Raw genomic sequence first — 12,849 nt, forward strand, 5'->3', positions numbered from 1 at the left:
GTCACTCAAGAAGCACCTTCTGCCATTTCCCAAGACACACGAGCCTTGGAAAATGGTGCCATTGCCCACACAGCCCAGTACTCTGGAACTGCCATGCACTACTTACTTTCGAATGGTGTTCTCTTTCTGTTGGCAGGCCCTGCGACCTACCTGAGGCTGCTCTGGGTGGCAAAAGACCTTTGTTCTTGAAACAGCTCCTAAAAATGTTCTTCTGTGGCCTACAAAAACCATGCGAAAGCACATCCCATTCTCGTGCAATTTTTGGAAGCTTCAGACACCATATGAGAACATGGCTCTCTCTCACACACATGACCACTAGAGGGTTCAGAAGACACACACTTCTCATACGGCCTCCACACTCCTCCCCCCCCAAAAAAGTGTGAGAATAGGGCATGGTTTTGAGAATAGTTGTTGTCAGGTGTTGGTGAATGTTGGCATGTTACCCGAAATGTCATAGCATGTTACCTTTGACACGTGTGTCATAGCTTTGACATCACTGCAGTATAGCTAATCCTTTTATTTCTGTTTTACAGAGTAGCAGGGCTACATCAGGCTGAATAAATATAAATCCGAACATGGGCAAGGTTTAGCTGGTTGCAAGTAATCTTGATAGGAAGACTGAATGAAGAAGGGAGAAAAAGAAGGAAAGAAACCGCTCACTGGACAACTAACGACTGAATCTCCCACATGCAAAAGCCTCTCTTGCTTTCTCTCCCATTCACTTGATTGAGAGCATTTTCTACAGCAATGCACATATTAAACATTTTTCTGAGCAATCACAACATATCTTGGTTTCTTATTTAAGGAAAATAAAGTTTATTTTAAAAGGCTTTTGACTCAGAGTGCATTTTTTTTTAAAAAAAAGTACATAATCTTCTGAAGGTAAGCACACTAGCTCCCCAGGCCTTGCCACTTCATCTCACTGTCCTCTTGCTCCTGTCCTGGGTACAGGGCTACTTCCAGTGGGGTCCAGCAGCGTCTTCAGACCTTGATTGGTTCCAGTTTGGCTAGAAAAGACAGAAGCCTTTGGCTGACTAAGAGCAGGAAGGTCACCTTGCGTTGTGGAGAGGACACACCGTGGGGATTCAGTAATGGGATATCCCCATTATCCCCACTAAGCACTTAATAACAGGTGGTCCCCTAGTCAGCTTGGTCCCAGCAGAACACAATGGGCAAGAGAACACAGCAAGAAATCCTTTGCACACTGCATTTCAAAACTCTGCCTGTGCTTGGACAAGGCTGAGCATTTTGCAGGAAGTCAACACAGTGGAATGGGAAGTGATGGGAGGACTAGCATAACAAAGGAGAAACAATTATTTCCTGTCCTGGCACATAAAATTCTATTACTGATCTCTAAATTCTCACCGAGCCCAAGCTCTGGTAACAAGTTTAAGGGTCTCAGTGTAGTTTGGCGAAAAGCTGGGGGAGTGGGGAATGTATGAACAGCAGTAATACGTCTATGTGTTTTAAATAATTTTTAATTGCTGAGGCAGTAATACCTGGTTCATGGAACTGCAATATACAGAGAAATGAAATAAATAGCTTTATAATATAATACATATATATTTATATATACATATATATATAAATATATGTATTACATTTATATGCATAAATATAATACATGCATTCATATATATATATATATATATAATAGAGCTGGTTTTTAAAATACTCCCTTATCATTGGTGTATTAGGTTATTTTACTTAGTCACTTGAAGGTCATTAGCAGCATTCTCCAGAAGTGAGCAGAACAATGCAGGATCACAGAGTCGTGACACCTTATGTCATCGGAAACATTATAAAGGATTGAGGTACTAAGCCCTCCAGGGAAGCCCCATGCCAGATCAGCAGATCTTCACATCTCAGCCTAGCTTGCAGAGCCAAAGTAACCAAGGGCTGCAACACCAGAGAATTATCCAAGGATTTTCAGGGGTTGGGTGGGGGAGGGGTGGGGGAGAACTTTCTTTGGTTTTGTGGTTTTGGTTTTTTAGTATTATCATCATTATAACATGAACTTTTTCCCCTCTAGGGATTGGCTTGAATATGTTGTCCATTCCAAACGTTGTCCATTCCCAGTGAGAAATAAAGCACCTGTATGTCAATCCACAGCACAAAAAAGTCAATTTAAATAGAGCCATTCATTTTTTCTTCTTCTTCTTCTTCTTCTTCTTCTTCTTCTTCAAGTTACAATAAATCTTTTACAGCTTCCCCAGTGGATTTCTATTTTTAACCCAGTCTTTAAAAAAAATTAAAAAACAATGTACAAAAATAGAACTTCTCCCTTATTTTTAGTGTAAAAATATTTCTCTGGTACAGTCTATTCTTGTAGTTTATTTGCAAGACACTGCCTTGGTCTTTTAACTGGGGTTGGTTGGTCGTATTCTCCTAGTCCTCTTCGTCACTGTGGTATACTTGAAAGGTTTCTGTAACTCCACTTGTCCCTTTGGGTAGCGTTTCATAAAGTGGACATCTTGCTGGTTCTCCCGGGTCTTGGGCCCTTTCCGGGGCCTCCCTTTTTTGGTGAATCCAACATACCAGCCTGAGTACTTTGCTGACATCAGAGCCGTGTAGTTGTTCTCCAAGACTTTTTCAATGAAGACACATTCTTTGCTGGTGCCATCTGGCTGCAAATGAAACACAGAGAAGATTAAAAAAAAAAAAAAAGTTGCCAAAGGTTTGCAAGCAAGGGGACAAATGTGGGCAGCCCCCATTTATCAGAAGAGAAGCCACCAAATCACTACACCTGCAGCTTCCATCCGGGAGTCGGGGTGGGGGGGGAAGAGGCATGTCTCTATATTCAGCTCAGGGTGGGCCAGTGAAAGCATTAGCATTCATCTTCATTCATCGTTATCATTCAAGTCAACTCAACTCAAAGAGGAAATGGGATTATATTTAATGACCTCTTCCTTCTAACAGATAAAAAAGTATCATTTCATGACAACATGTGGAGGCACTTGGGGGTTTGCCCTAGTCCTTCAGGGGCCTTGAGTGAACCTGAAGTCTTAGGCTAGTATTATACCCTGCCCAGAGATATATGTATGCCATGATGATGGAGGACTGCAGTAAAAGCCAACAGTCCTGCAATAGTCACTGGATTCTGTTTCCTTCGGGAATACAGCTGTCCTCTAGTTAGAAAAGGAGGTTCCCATTTTATATGACTGAGGAAATATTTGTGAAATGATGGCTGGGTTTCTTTCACTTACCTGCCCATCAATAACAAAACCAGAATTATGCAGTGTTGCAAAGAAAAAAAATTCTGCAATGCAATTGTGCAGTCTAGCTTGTTGACATTTAATTTTTATTACCTAGCTGTTTGTTGTTATTATTTTAAACAGCCGAGTACAGAAGTGCATTCTATAAATTTAACATGCTCAAGCAAAAAGTTTCCTTCTTATCCCTACATAAAAAAGGATCCATCGTGCATGAAATTGTAACTGTCTCACTGCTACTACCATAGCTGTATGCAGTCAAACATTTTGTTTCAATTCCATGGTTGGCTAAGTTCTTTCCTAGATAAATTTCATCGGAGTTGCAATCATGTGCGCTTAGAAGAGAAGGTGTAATATTGGTTTCCTTTCTTTAAGAAACCTATATAGTTTGTATTTAAAACTAGTTTAAAAGTATATACAAGTAATTCAGCAATATCAATGAAACAGTCCAATCAGACAAAGTTAGGGTATAGAACCTAAAAAAAATCACATTCAGTTTCTCCATTATCATTCTCCATGTTCATCTATGCTAAATAAAAAAGATCAAAGGTAACTTACTTATTTAAACTACACATATTGGATTTGTTTCAGAGATAAGTAATAATTGTAATGCTTATAATTTGTGTTGAAATAACACAGATGGACTACATTTGAGGATGTGTTTCTGCCAAGTTGGAGGCAAGAAGAAAATTCTTTAGCTTCTCTTTGGAACTGATCTATTGATTTCCTGCCAACACGCAGGGGAGTCACAGAGATATGATTCTAGAGATCTGAAGTAATACTGTATGTTGTCTTTTTACACCAAAAACTTGGTTCCTTTAAGCAACTGTTACTGCTGCCAAATCAGCAACTTTCAGAACTATGAAAACACTGCCATTACTGATACGATTCTAGCTCTCTGCATCTAGACTTAAGCAAAGTATTTTTAAAAATAGGCGGGGGAAAGGGAAAAAAAGCAGTTAAGGCCAATCTAAAAATTAGGGGGAAATGTCTTCAATTCATATTCCAATACAAACTTAGTTTATAGTTCCCCGAGCAATTTACAAATGAAACAGGGTTACATTTCAGTATTTGCACTTCTCAACATTTTATGGGACTCTTCCCCAATAAAAGTGCATTAAAAAATTCTACATATTGCACTTATTTTATTTATTGCAAACATATATTGTAATATTTTATGCAAATACAAAAGTGTGTATTGTATGTTATGAGAAAATGCTTATGGAATTGCATCTGTTTTGTGAAATGTGCAAGAAAAAAACCCCAAATTCATTTTATGCAAATTTAAAAAAATAATAAACGGATGCAGGAATGGGATAAAGTGAACATAAAAGTGGATAAACAGAAAATTGAACAAATCCAAAATGGACAGATTTAACCATTCCTAGTCATTCAAAGATCTGACAAAGATACTGGTCCAAAATAAATATTTAGTGCCTTGACTGAGAATGAAGCATCTCCTACATCAGGCTTGTTAAAAATTATGTCTCTAGCTCTTACTATTAAAATAGAATTAAATAAAATTTTGCTATTGTCCCAAAGATCCAGCATTCACTTTAACATCTCAGGATAGCATCTACTTTTAGGATATCAAATTTGCATACAACCGATAAGTCAAAGAAACAGCATTTCCCTGCCTCTAAACTAGCAGAGTAATCAACATCCAAGAATGATCTGAATGGAAGATCATCACCTCAAATATGCAGGTGGTAAGAAACATAAAATCCCAACCATTATGGATTTGGTGGATTTGATTGTTTTTCACCCCATTCCCAGAAAAAGAAGGGGGGAGAGCTTATCTTCCGTTCTAAGAAGCTAATTGCTCTTTCGTGTCTTTATTTTCAATTTTCACGTTAACCCCTACCTTCTCGGCTGCCACTTCCTTCCTCTGTGCCTGCTGGGATCACAACGCCACAGATGGTAGCTTGGCACTGGCAACAGCTCCAGCCTGAGACAACCCCTTCCTGCTGTCGCCACTGCCTTTCCTACCCCCACTCCCAACCTCTTTTTCTTTGAAACCCTCCCCCATTCCATCCTCTCTCCTGACATCTTCTCTTATCAATCACAATCTCCATAGGAGAGCAAGTCCAGGCAGTATGTAGCATCAAGCCAAGGCAGCTTCATCTCCTAACAGGGAACTGCATGCATCTAATCTCTGACAAAATGTCTATGGCATTAGACATTGTGTTCTATAACGTGTAAAATACATCATATTGCTTTTTGTTGTCCTGTTTTGGCAAGATGCTTATTCTTATGGCAGGGGCTGTGTTTGTTGGTGGGGCAGGACTAAATAACACAGCATTCACTCGCTGGCGGTGTGTCATGTCTTTGGTGTTCTGCTATTGGGCAGCTGGAGGGAGTTGATGTTAGCTCACAATGATTCAACCTTCTTCCTGGCTGGTTTTTTATTTTTTATTTATTTATTTGTCACCACAGTATATATAAGCATAAGCATGAAATAACAGTTGACTTTTGGGATAGAGAGGAGGGAAGGTTGTAGATCACTTTTTCAGGCAATGAAAATAACATCTACTCTAGCAGAAGATGTAGCATACACTTGCCTAGGCACCACTGACCATGCTCACAAGGCACTTGGGTAACCTCTTTGTAGCCACAGCACTTGAATGCATCGTGAGGAATTACATTTCTCTGTTTGAGGGAAATTCCAGGACGGAGAATGCTGTTCTTGGAATAGCAGAGCTGAGGCTGCTATGACTAAATCCGGAGCAGAAATAAATGGCAGGCGGAAGTGAGAGGGGGGGAGGAGAAGTCACTCCGTTCATGATGTTGTCACGTTCTTTACAAGCAGGGTAAATTTGGGTTCTGAGAATTAAGCTAGACATTCCTCAGTCCGCAGCATTTGTCATACGTCCTGCTTTCCCCTTTATTACAACTTTCTAGTATGTGTTACTAGAAAATGCAGTGCGGTGAGAAGGGACCTTTTTTTCTCCCTTGTCATCAGAGCCAATTCACTTTCCTAATCTTTGATACAACACACACAACCTTAGTTAGCACTTGTACTTTTGTTATAAATGTTCACAGTATGCCATGCAGGAGGGTCCAATTCAATTATGCTAGGGGAGGAGTGGGTTAAACTTCCCCTCCTTATAAGAGTCCCTCTTTTCCTTCCTTCACATTTGTAATGAATCCAGAGAAAACAGGAGGTATAGATGCCTGCTAAGTATTGAGGGAATGTTTGATTAGGCTCCGAGATAGATAATTAAGAACTTGGTGCTTGCATTTGTTATCACTTGTTATCACTTGCCCAGGAGATGAGAGCTGGTGAGAAAATATGTGTCCTCAGCTGCTGTGAAACATGTTAGCTGCGACAGTCCCTACCCGCTCTTGTAAGCTGGCCATTGGCAAATCCTGCTGTTTTACTCAGAAGCTGAATTATGGGGAAAGCGAGGAAGCCAAAATCCATGAGCTCTCCCTCTTATGTGTTCCAAAAATTTAAAAACATTAGCTAGGGATTTATTACAATAATCTGAACATTATTTCACTTCACAACAGGGGGCATATACTCATATACTGTATTTTTCGGAGTATAAAACACACCTTTTTCCCCTAAAAAAGAGGGTGAAAATCTGGGTGTGTCTTATACTCCGAATGTAGCCCCACCCAGCTTCTCAAACGGAGCTTTCAGAGGCTGAAAAAAGCTTCCAAAGAGAGCTTCAGAAAAAAAGCCTCAGAAACAGAGCTTCAGAGGCTTTTTTTTCCTGAAGCTCTGTTTTGGAGGCTTTCAGAGGCAGAAAAAATTTCTAAAACGGAGTTTCAAAAGTTTCAGAGGCAGAAAAAAAAAGCAAAAAAAAGCAAAGCACAGAGCTCACAACCAACAAACCTGTAGCTAAAATCCACCTCTGGGAACAGCTGATTGGGAAGGCCGATCTACCTGCCAATAAGCTTTTTTCTTATTTTCCTCCCCAAAAACTAAGGTGTGTCTTATACTCTGAAAAATACGGTATTTCTACCATTTTTCTTTACTTTCCATTGAACAGGCTCAAAATATACTAGCAGAATGTAGCCTACTCCATTATTTGGAGATGATACCTGCATTAATGTAATTATGCATAGGATTTGTTTTCTTTTTTAAAAAAAACCTATAATAAAGCAATTTAATAAGAATGCTCAAAATGCATATTCAGTACAGTGGTGAAATTCAATTTTTTTTTACTACTAGTTCTGTGGGCGTGGCTTGGTGGGCATGGTGTGGCTTGGTGGGCGTGGCAGGGGAAGGATATTGCAAAATCTCCATTCCCAGCCCACTCTGGGGCCAGCCAGAGGTGGTATTTGCCGGTTCTCCAAACTACTCAAAATTTCCGCTATTGGTTCTCTAAAATTAACTAGTTTAGTTTTAAAGCTTTATAGCCCATCAAGTGTTGTTTTATTGTGGGGCAAAAAAAAGATGTTTCTAGGAAAGACAAGTAAAGAATGTTGGAAATATATGCCAAAAATATACAATCCCAGTGGAGTCACCCAAGCTGTGAAAGTGAACTTAGTTGCCCAGTTAAAGTAAGTTACATTTTTAAAAATACTTTTTAAAATTCATCTTTATTATTTTTATAAATATAGTAGCAAACATACCCAATACTCTCCTTCCACTTCCTATTTTCTCAACAACAATAACGAATAACCCTGTGAGGTGAGTTGGGTTGAGAGAGAATGATTGGCTCAAGTCACCCAGCCGGCTTTCACGCCTAAGGCAATACTTAAATCCTAACCACTACTAGACCAAATTGGGCAGCACTAATATAGGAAGATGCTGGAGGCAGATAATCATTTTAGTGACAACAGATTAAGGTATCATTTTAAACTGGGCAGAAGAAGGCAATACAAAACCAGTGATATATTTTATCCATAGATAGACAAGGTAAAATGATAGATGATATAACGGCATTGTTTGGATGGCGCTCAGTATGCTACTGAGGAAGAACTGAGGATCTTTCAGGTTACTCGTGGTGTTTATGATACAGCTAGATTAAAGCCTTCAGACCTCTAGATGCTGATGCTGCCACATAGGAAACAAAAATCCAAAGCTGCAAAGATGGAAATATAACATGGAATATAAAAAGCACGAAAGTGAGGAAATTTAACAAAGTGACAGATGACACTAAGATGGGAAGAGCATATTGAAATACTGTATAGTAGAGATGTCAAAATCCAAAGTACCTTAGAAAACATCCCTGTTTTGTCAATATGTTCCATTGATTATAGACAGGATTTCAAGTGGGTTGACTAGGTCAAACTATGGGATGTCCTTTGGAAAAGAGGAATCCTAGAATATCTCATTCTCCTCATGCAAAGCCTATACACAGGACAGAAAGCCAGAAAGATAAAACATCGCAAAGCAGATTGACTCTAGAACAGCAAAGAAGTGAGATTGGGTGGTATACTCTTCCCTTATTTAGTCAATTTATATTCTGAATATATGCTGGAGGGATGCTGGAGTGAAAGAGCATCGAAATTGGAGATAAAACATCAATGACCTGTGCTATCTGATGACTCTTCTGAAAAATGGTAATGCAAACGATCTGGAAATTCTAGTAAAGAAAGTCGAGGAGCACAGTGAAAACATGAAACTAAATTTAAATATAAATGAAATGAAACTAATGACAACAGCCTTGGAATTGACAGTGAAGATACTGAAGTCGTTGTTAGCTTCTTCCTTTTAGGATTAACCACCAATAATAAAGGAACCAGCAGTCATGAAATGTGCGGCAGACCAGCATTTAGCAGGATAACAATGAAGGTCCTCGGGGGAAAAAGATACTCAGATTCCATAATGTGTCTATTTCTACTAAGTTCAGAACTATGCACGCAGCCATTTTCCCAGTGACATGCTGTGAAGAGAAAGTCTGATTTTTAAGAAGCAAGATAGAAAGAATACTGACATTTTTTAGCATTAATGTTGGAGAAGATTTCTGAGAACACATAGATAGCCAAGGAAAACAAATGGTTCACAGAACAAATCGATCCAAAGTTCTCACTCAAGGCAAAGATTAATTAACCCAAATTGTGATATTTTAGACACATTATACAAAGACCTAGCTCTTGTCTGGATGAGACTTTGAAGGTAAAAGAAGAAGGAAAGAGAAAAGGCTAATCAGCAGTAAGGTAGATGGACCTAGCTAGAGTGATGATGGGCACATGTGTTGGAAGACCTCAAGGGCCAGGTTGAGAAGTGATCCTCCTGAAAGCCATCCTCTAGCTAAGTGCCTGCTAAGTTTGACATCATAAGTGATCAACTAGCCAAAGCTTTATAAGCTGTCCCAATAAAAAATAATGAATAGCTCACAACCACATTAATTCTGAAATGTCACAGAAAGATAAAATATAATCAGTTAAATAACCATTAAAATATACACATCATGAGTTGTGATGACACAGTGGTTAGAATGCAGTATTGCAACTGACTCTGCAAACTGCCAGGAGTTTGGTCCTCATCTGCTCAAGGTTGATTCAGCCTCCATCCTTTCAAGGTTGTAAAATGAGGATCAAGATTGTTGGGGGCAATATGCTGACTCTATAAACTGCTTAGAGAGGGCTATGAAGCAGTATAAAAGTCTAAGTGCTATTACTATCATAATCATAATAAAACAATAAAATCAGAAAAGAAACTAGCAGCAGCTGTAATAGTACTATGCTCCAAAGGTTCACCAGAATAGAGTTGTCTTAGCTGCTCCCCTAAAGGTGACTGAAGACAACCCATCCAGAGGACATTCAGATTGGAAAAGCTGAAATGATCAGTAGTTAAAGACAGAGGAGAACAAAAATTGGTCAAGGTCTATTAACTATCTCCAAGTGATTTGCATTGGACTCAAAAGATACTTTGCTCAATTTTTTTCTTAATTCAGTTTCCGAACTTCAGAAACCTTAAAAAGGAAGAAGGAATGGATTATATTTTTTATTACTGCTGAAAAGACTGCAAACTCCTTATGTAAGCCGAGCTAAGCAAGTTGGACACAGGTCTTAATGCTTGGTCCACTTTAGATAAGTGCTAGAATGTTAGGACTCTGATTGTGAACAAACCCTACTGCAAATGAAAGATCAGTTCCATCTAAAGGAGCTAGTATCTAGTGCTCTTCTGGAAACACACATGCAAAACTTCATGTTACGTTGTAATGGATTCTACAGCTGTTTCTGTGGTTTTGCTCATGCAAGAAAAATCATATGGGGTTTGTTTTGTTTTTTTGCTCATGCAAAAAAAACCCTATAGATATCTTTTCAGTTTGGAAATTAAAAGTCCCAATCCAATGCTCAGCCCAGCTATCTTGCAAATATGACTTGCTAACAGATGGTCAGTCACAGTGTTTGCTTCTCAATATAGCTAACTGAGAATCCAATGTCTCCCAAGAGAATCTCTTCTTCTGCCCAAGGAATTTGGATCAACTAAAGGTTTCTTTGAAAATACTTCTGGGTGCAGAAAAGAATCTTTCGTTCCAACTCAGCGAGTTCTCACCCTCAAATTCTCTTGCAGCCAACGCTCCGCTCCAACACCAAATAACCCTTGGAATGTATCGTATCTTCTGCTTGCATGTGGAAAATAAAGAAAAATTGGTGATGGGGGGAATATCACAGTAATAAGAAAATCTAAGGAAAAAAATGGCAGAATGTGATGGGTATCAAGGAAGATAATTGAGCTGGAGCTACAACTTTTACATAATGAAGCTATTGCATTGAATTGTCATAAGACTCTCCTGTTCTCAGCTGTCTGACTTCAGGCCAAGAAATCCTGAAAATATGACCAGATTGATTCCCCATAGTCTATGCATTTCAGCTGCTTCATAATATTGTAGGCCAGGCCATCCCTAACAGTAAATGAAGGCCAAGTGTTACTCATTACATGCAATCCCTCCAACATGCTGGCCTCTGAACTTCAAGACTCCTCTGAGACACATCCTCAGGAGTCTTAGTAAGAAAGTTCAGCAAAGATATCAGAAGTGTACTACAACTGTGAAAGTGACTTCTAGGTATTGCCAGGGTATGAGCTTTGGCAGTGAAAGGAGCAAGGGGGGAAGTAAACAAGATGGAAATATGCTCATGTAGGCACCATTTCCATAAATTTGTGTTCTGCCGAGTACAGTAACATCTTCAGATTGGCTAATCTTGGGAAAAGAAAGAGCCGCCACTCATTGGCAGAATATGAAAAAAATATCTTGCTTCACATCAGTAAGCTATGGAATTTATTTCCATAAAACACGGTGATGAACCTAGATGGATTTTTGAAAGAATATGGCTATATGAAAGGAATCTATTATAGTGATCATGTGCTGTCTTAGCAAAATCCTGAAGAAATCCAGCGGTTCTCCAACCACTGCAGAAATGAATTACATTTTCTTGCAAGGTTGCGAGGGATCTAGTTAGCCACTAAGGAAATAAAATGCTAAACTAGCTAGCCTATTGCTTAGCTCAGTGGTTCTCAACCTTTATAGTGCTGCGACCCCTTTAATACAATTCCCCACGATGTGGCGACCCCAACCATAAAATTATTTTCGTTTTGAATTTATTGCACCTGAAGCCGTATTGGCTAGCAAACTGAACTGCTTGCGATTGCCTTGAGGACGGAGGCATTAAACTATTAAGTTTATCGCGCCTGAAGCCAGATTAGGCTAGCGATTGGGAGTGATTGCAGCTGGCTTAAGAGGGAGACATCAGAGCAAAGATTTCTCTCTTTTTTAATTCATCGCGCCTGAAGCCGAATTCGGCTAATGATTTGAAGAGCCTGCAGCTGGTTTGTGGAATCAACCATTGGAGCGCGATTCTTCGACTCGCAAGTATACTTCCCATATTTCCAATGGTCTTAGGCGCCCCCTGGCAAATCGTCATTCGACCCCCACCGGGGTCCCAACCCACAGGTTGAGAACCGCTGGCTTAGATCCAGTCAGCTTTTCTTACGCTCAGAAGAACTTGAATTCAAAGGGTAGTTGTATGAATTAATACATGGTGACTTTATTTATTCAACACACATCCCATTGTTGAAACAGACATTCACATGTTAATCATGTGAATGTATGAAAATGCCTAATTCTGTTAGCGTTTTTTTTATTTTTCAAAATAACAGCCATGGTAATCCTTACTATAATACATGGCATGGCATGCTCATCAGGAAAAATGCCCCCCTCAAGAACCATTTTGGTATAATAATTGAGGCACCAGGCTAGAAACCTGGAGTCCATGAGTTTTAGTCCCATCTTAATCACAAAGCAAGCTGGGTGATCTTGGGCCAGTCACTCTCTCTCAGCCACAGAAGAAGGCAATGGCAAACCACTTCTGAAAACCCTTGCCAAAAAACTTGCAGGGACTTGTTCAGCAATCTCCTAGAATCTGAAAAAATTGAACAAAAGAAGGACCGGGAAATGACCCACTGGGAATACACTTTCAGGGATGCTATAATTCTAAACTAAGTACAGATAGACACAGGCTCCTTGTAGTTCAGCACAGTAAAATATTTTTAATCTTAAACAATTAAGTGAAAATATTCCTGATACTCCACAGATATTCATCCAATTACATAGAACAGTTCATCACATAGATTCATCCTAAACATTTCCCATTATTGCTGTTTAAACTTCTAATTTATTGTTCAAATGCTTAGTCCCAAAACCTATTTTTTTCACTTCTTATCTGAAAGCAATAT

General features: G+C 39.2%; 1 protein-coding gene across 1 annotated transcript in view; it reads right to left on the reverse strand.

Moving 5' to 3' along the window:
• Positions 1-1,460: 1,460 nt before the first annotated feature.
• FGF18 (fibroblast growth factor 18) overlaps positions 1,461-12,849 on the reverse strand; it is a 142,975-nt gene continuing 131,586 nt past the window's right edge. The window contains 1 exon segment of the mRNA XM_058180841.1: positions 1,461-2,627. Coding sequence (XP_058036824.1) covers positions 2,361-2,627 — 267 coding nt within the window. The 3' untranslated portion in view covers positions 1,461-2,360.

This window comes from Ahaetulla prasina, chromosome 1 (genome assembly GCF_028640845.1).
Source record: "Ahaetulla prasina isolate Xishuangbanna chromosome 1, ASM2864084v1, whole genome shotgun sequence".
Lineage (NCBI taxonomy): Eukaryota > Metazoa > Chordata > Lepidosauria > Squamata > Colubridae > Ahaetulla > Ahaetulla prasina.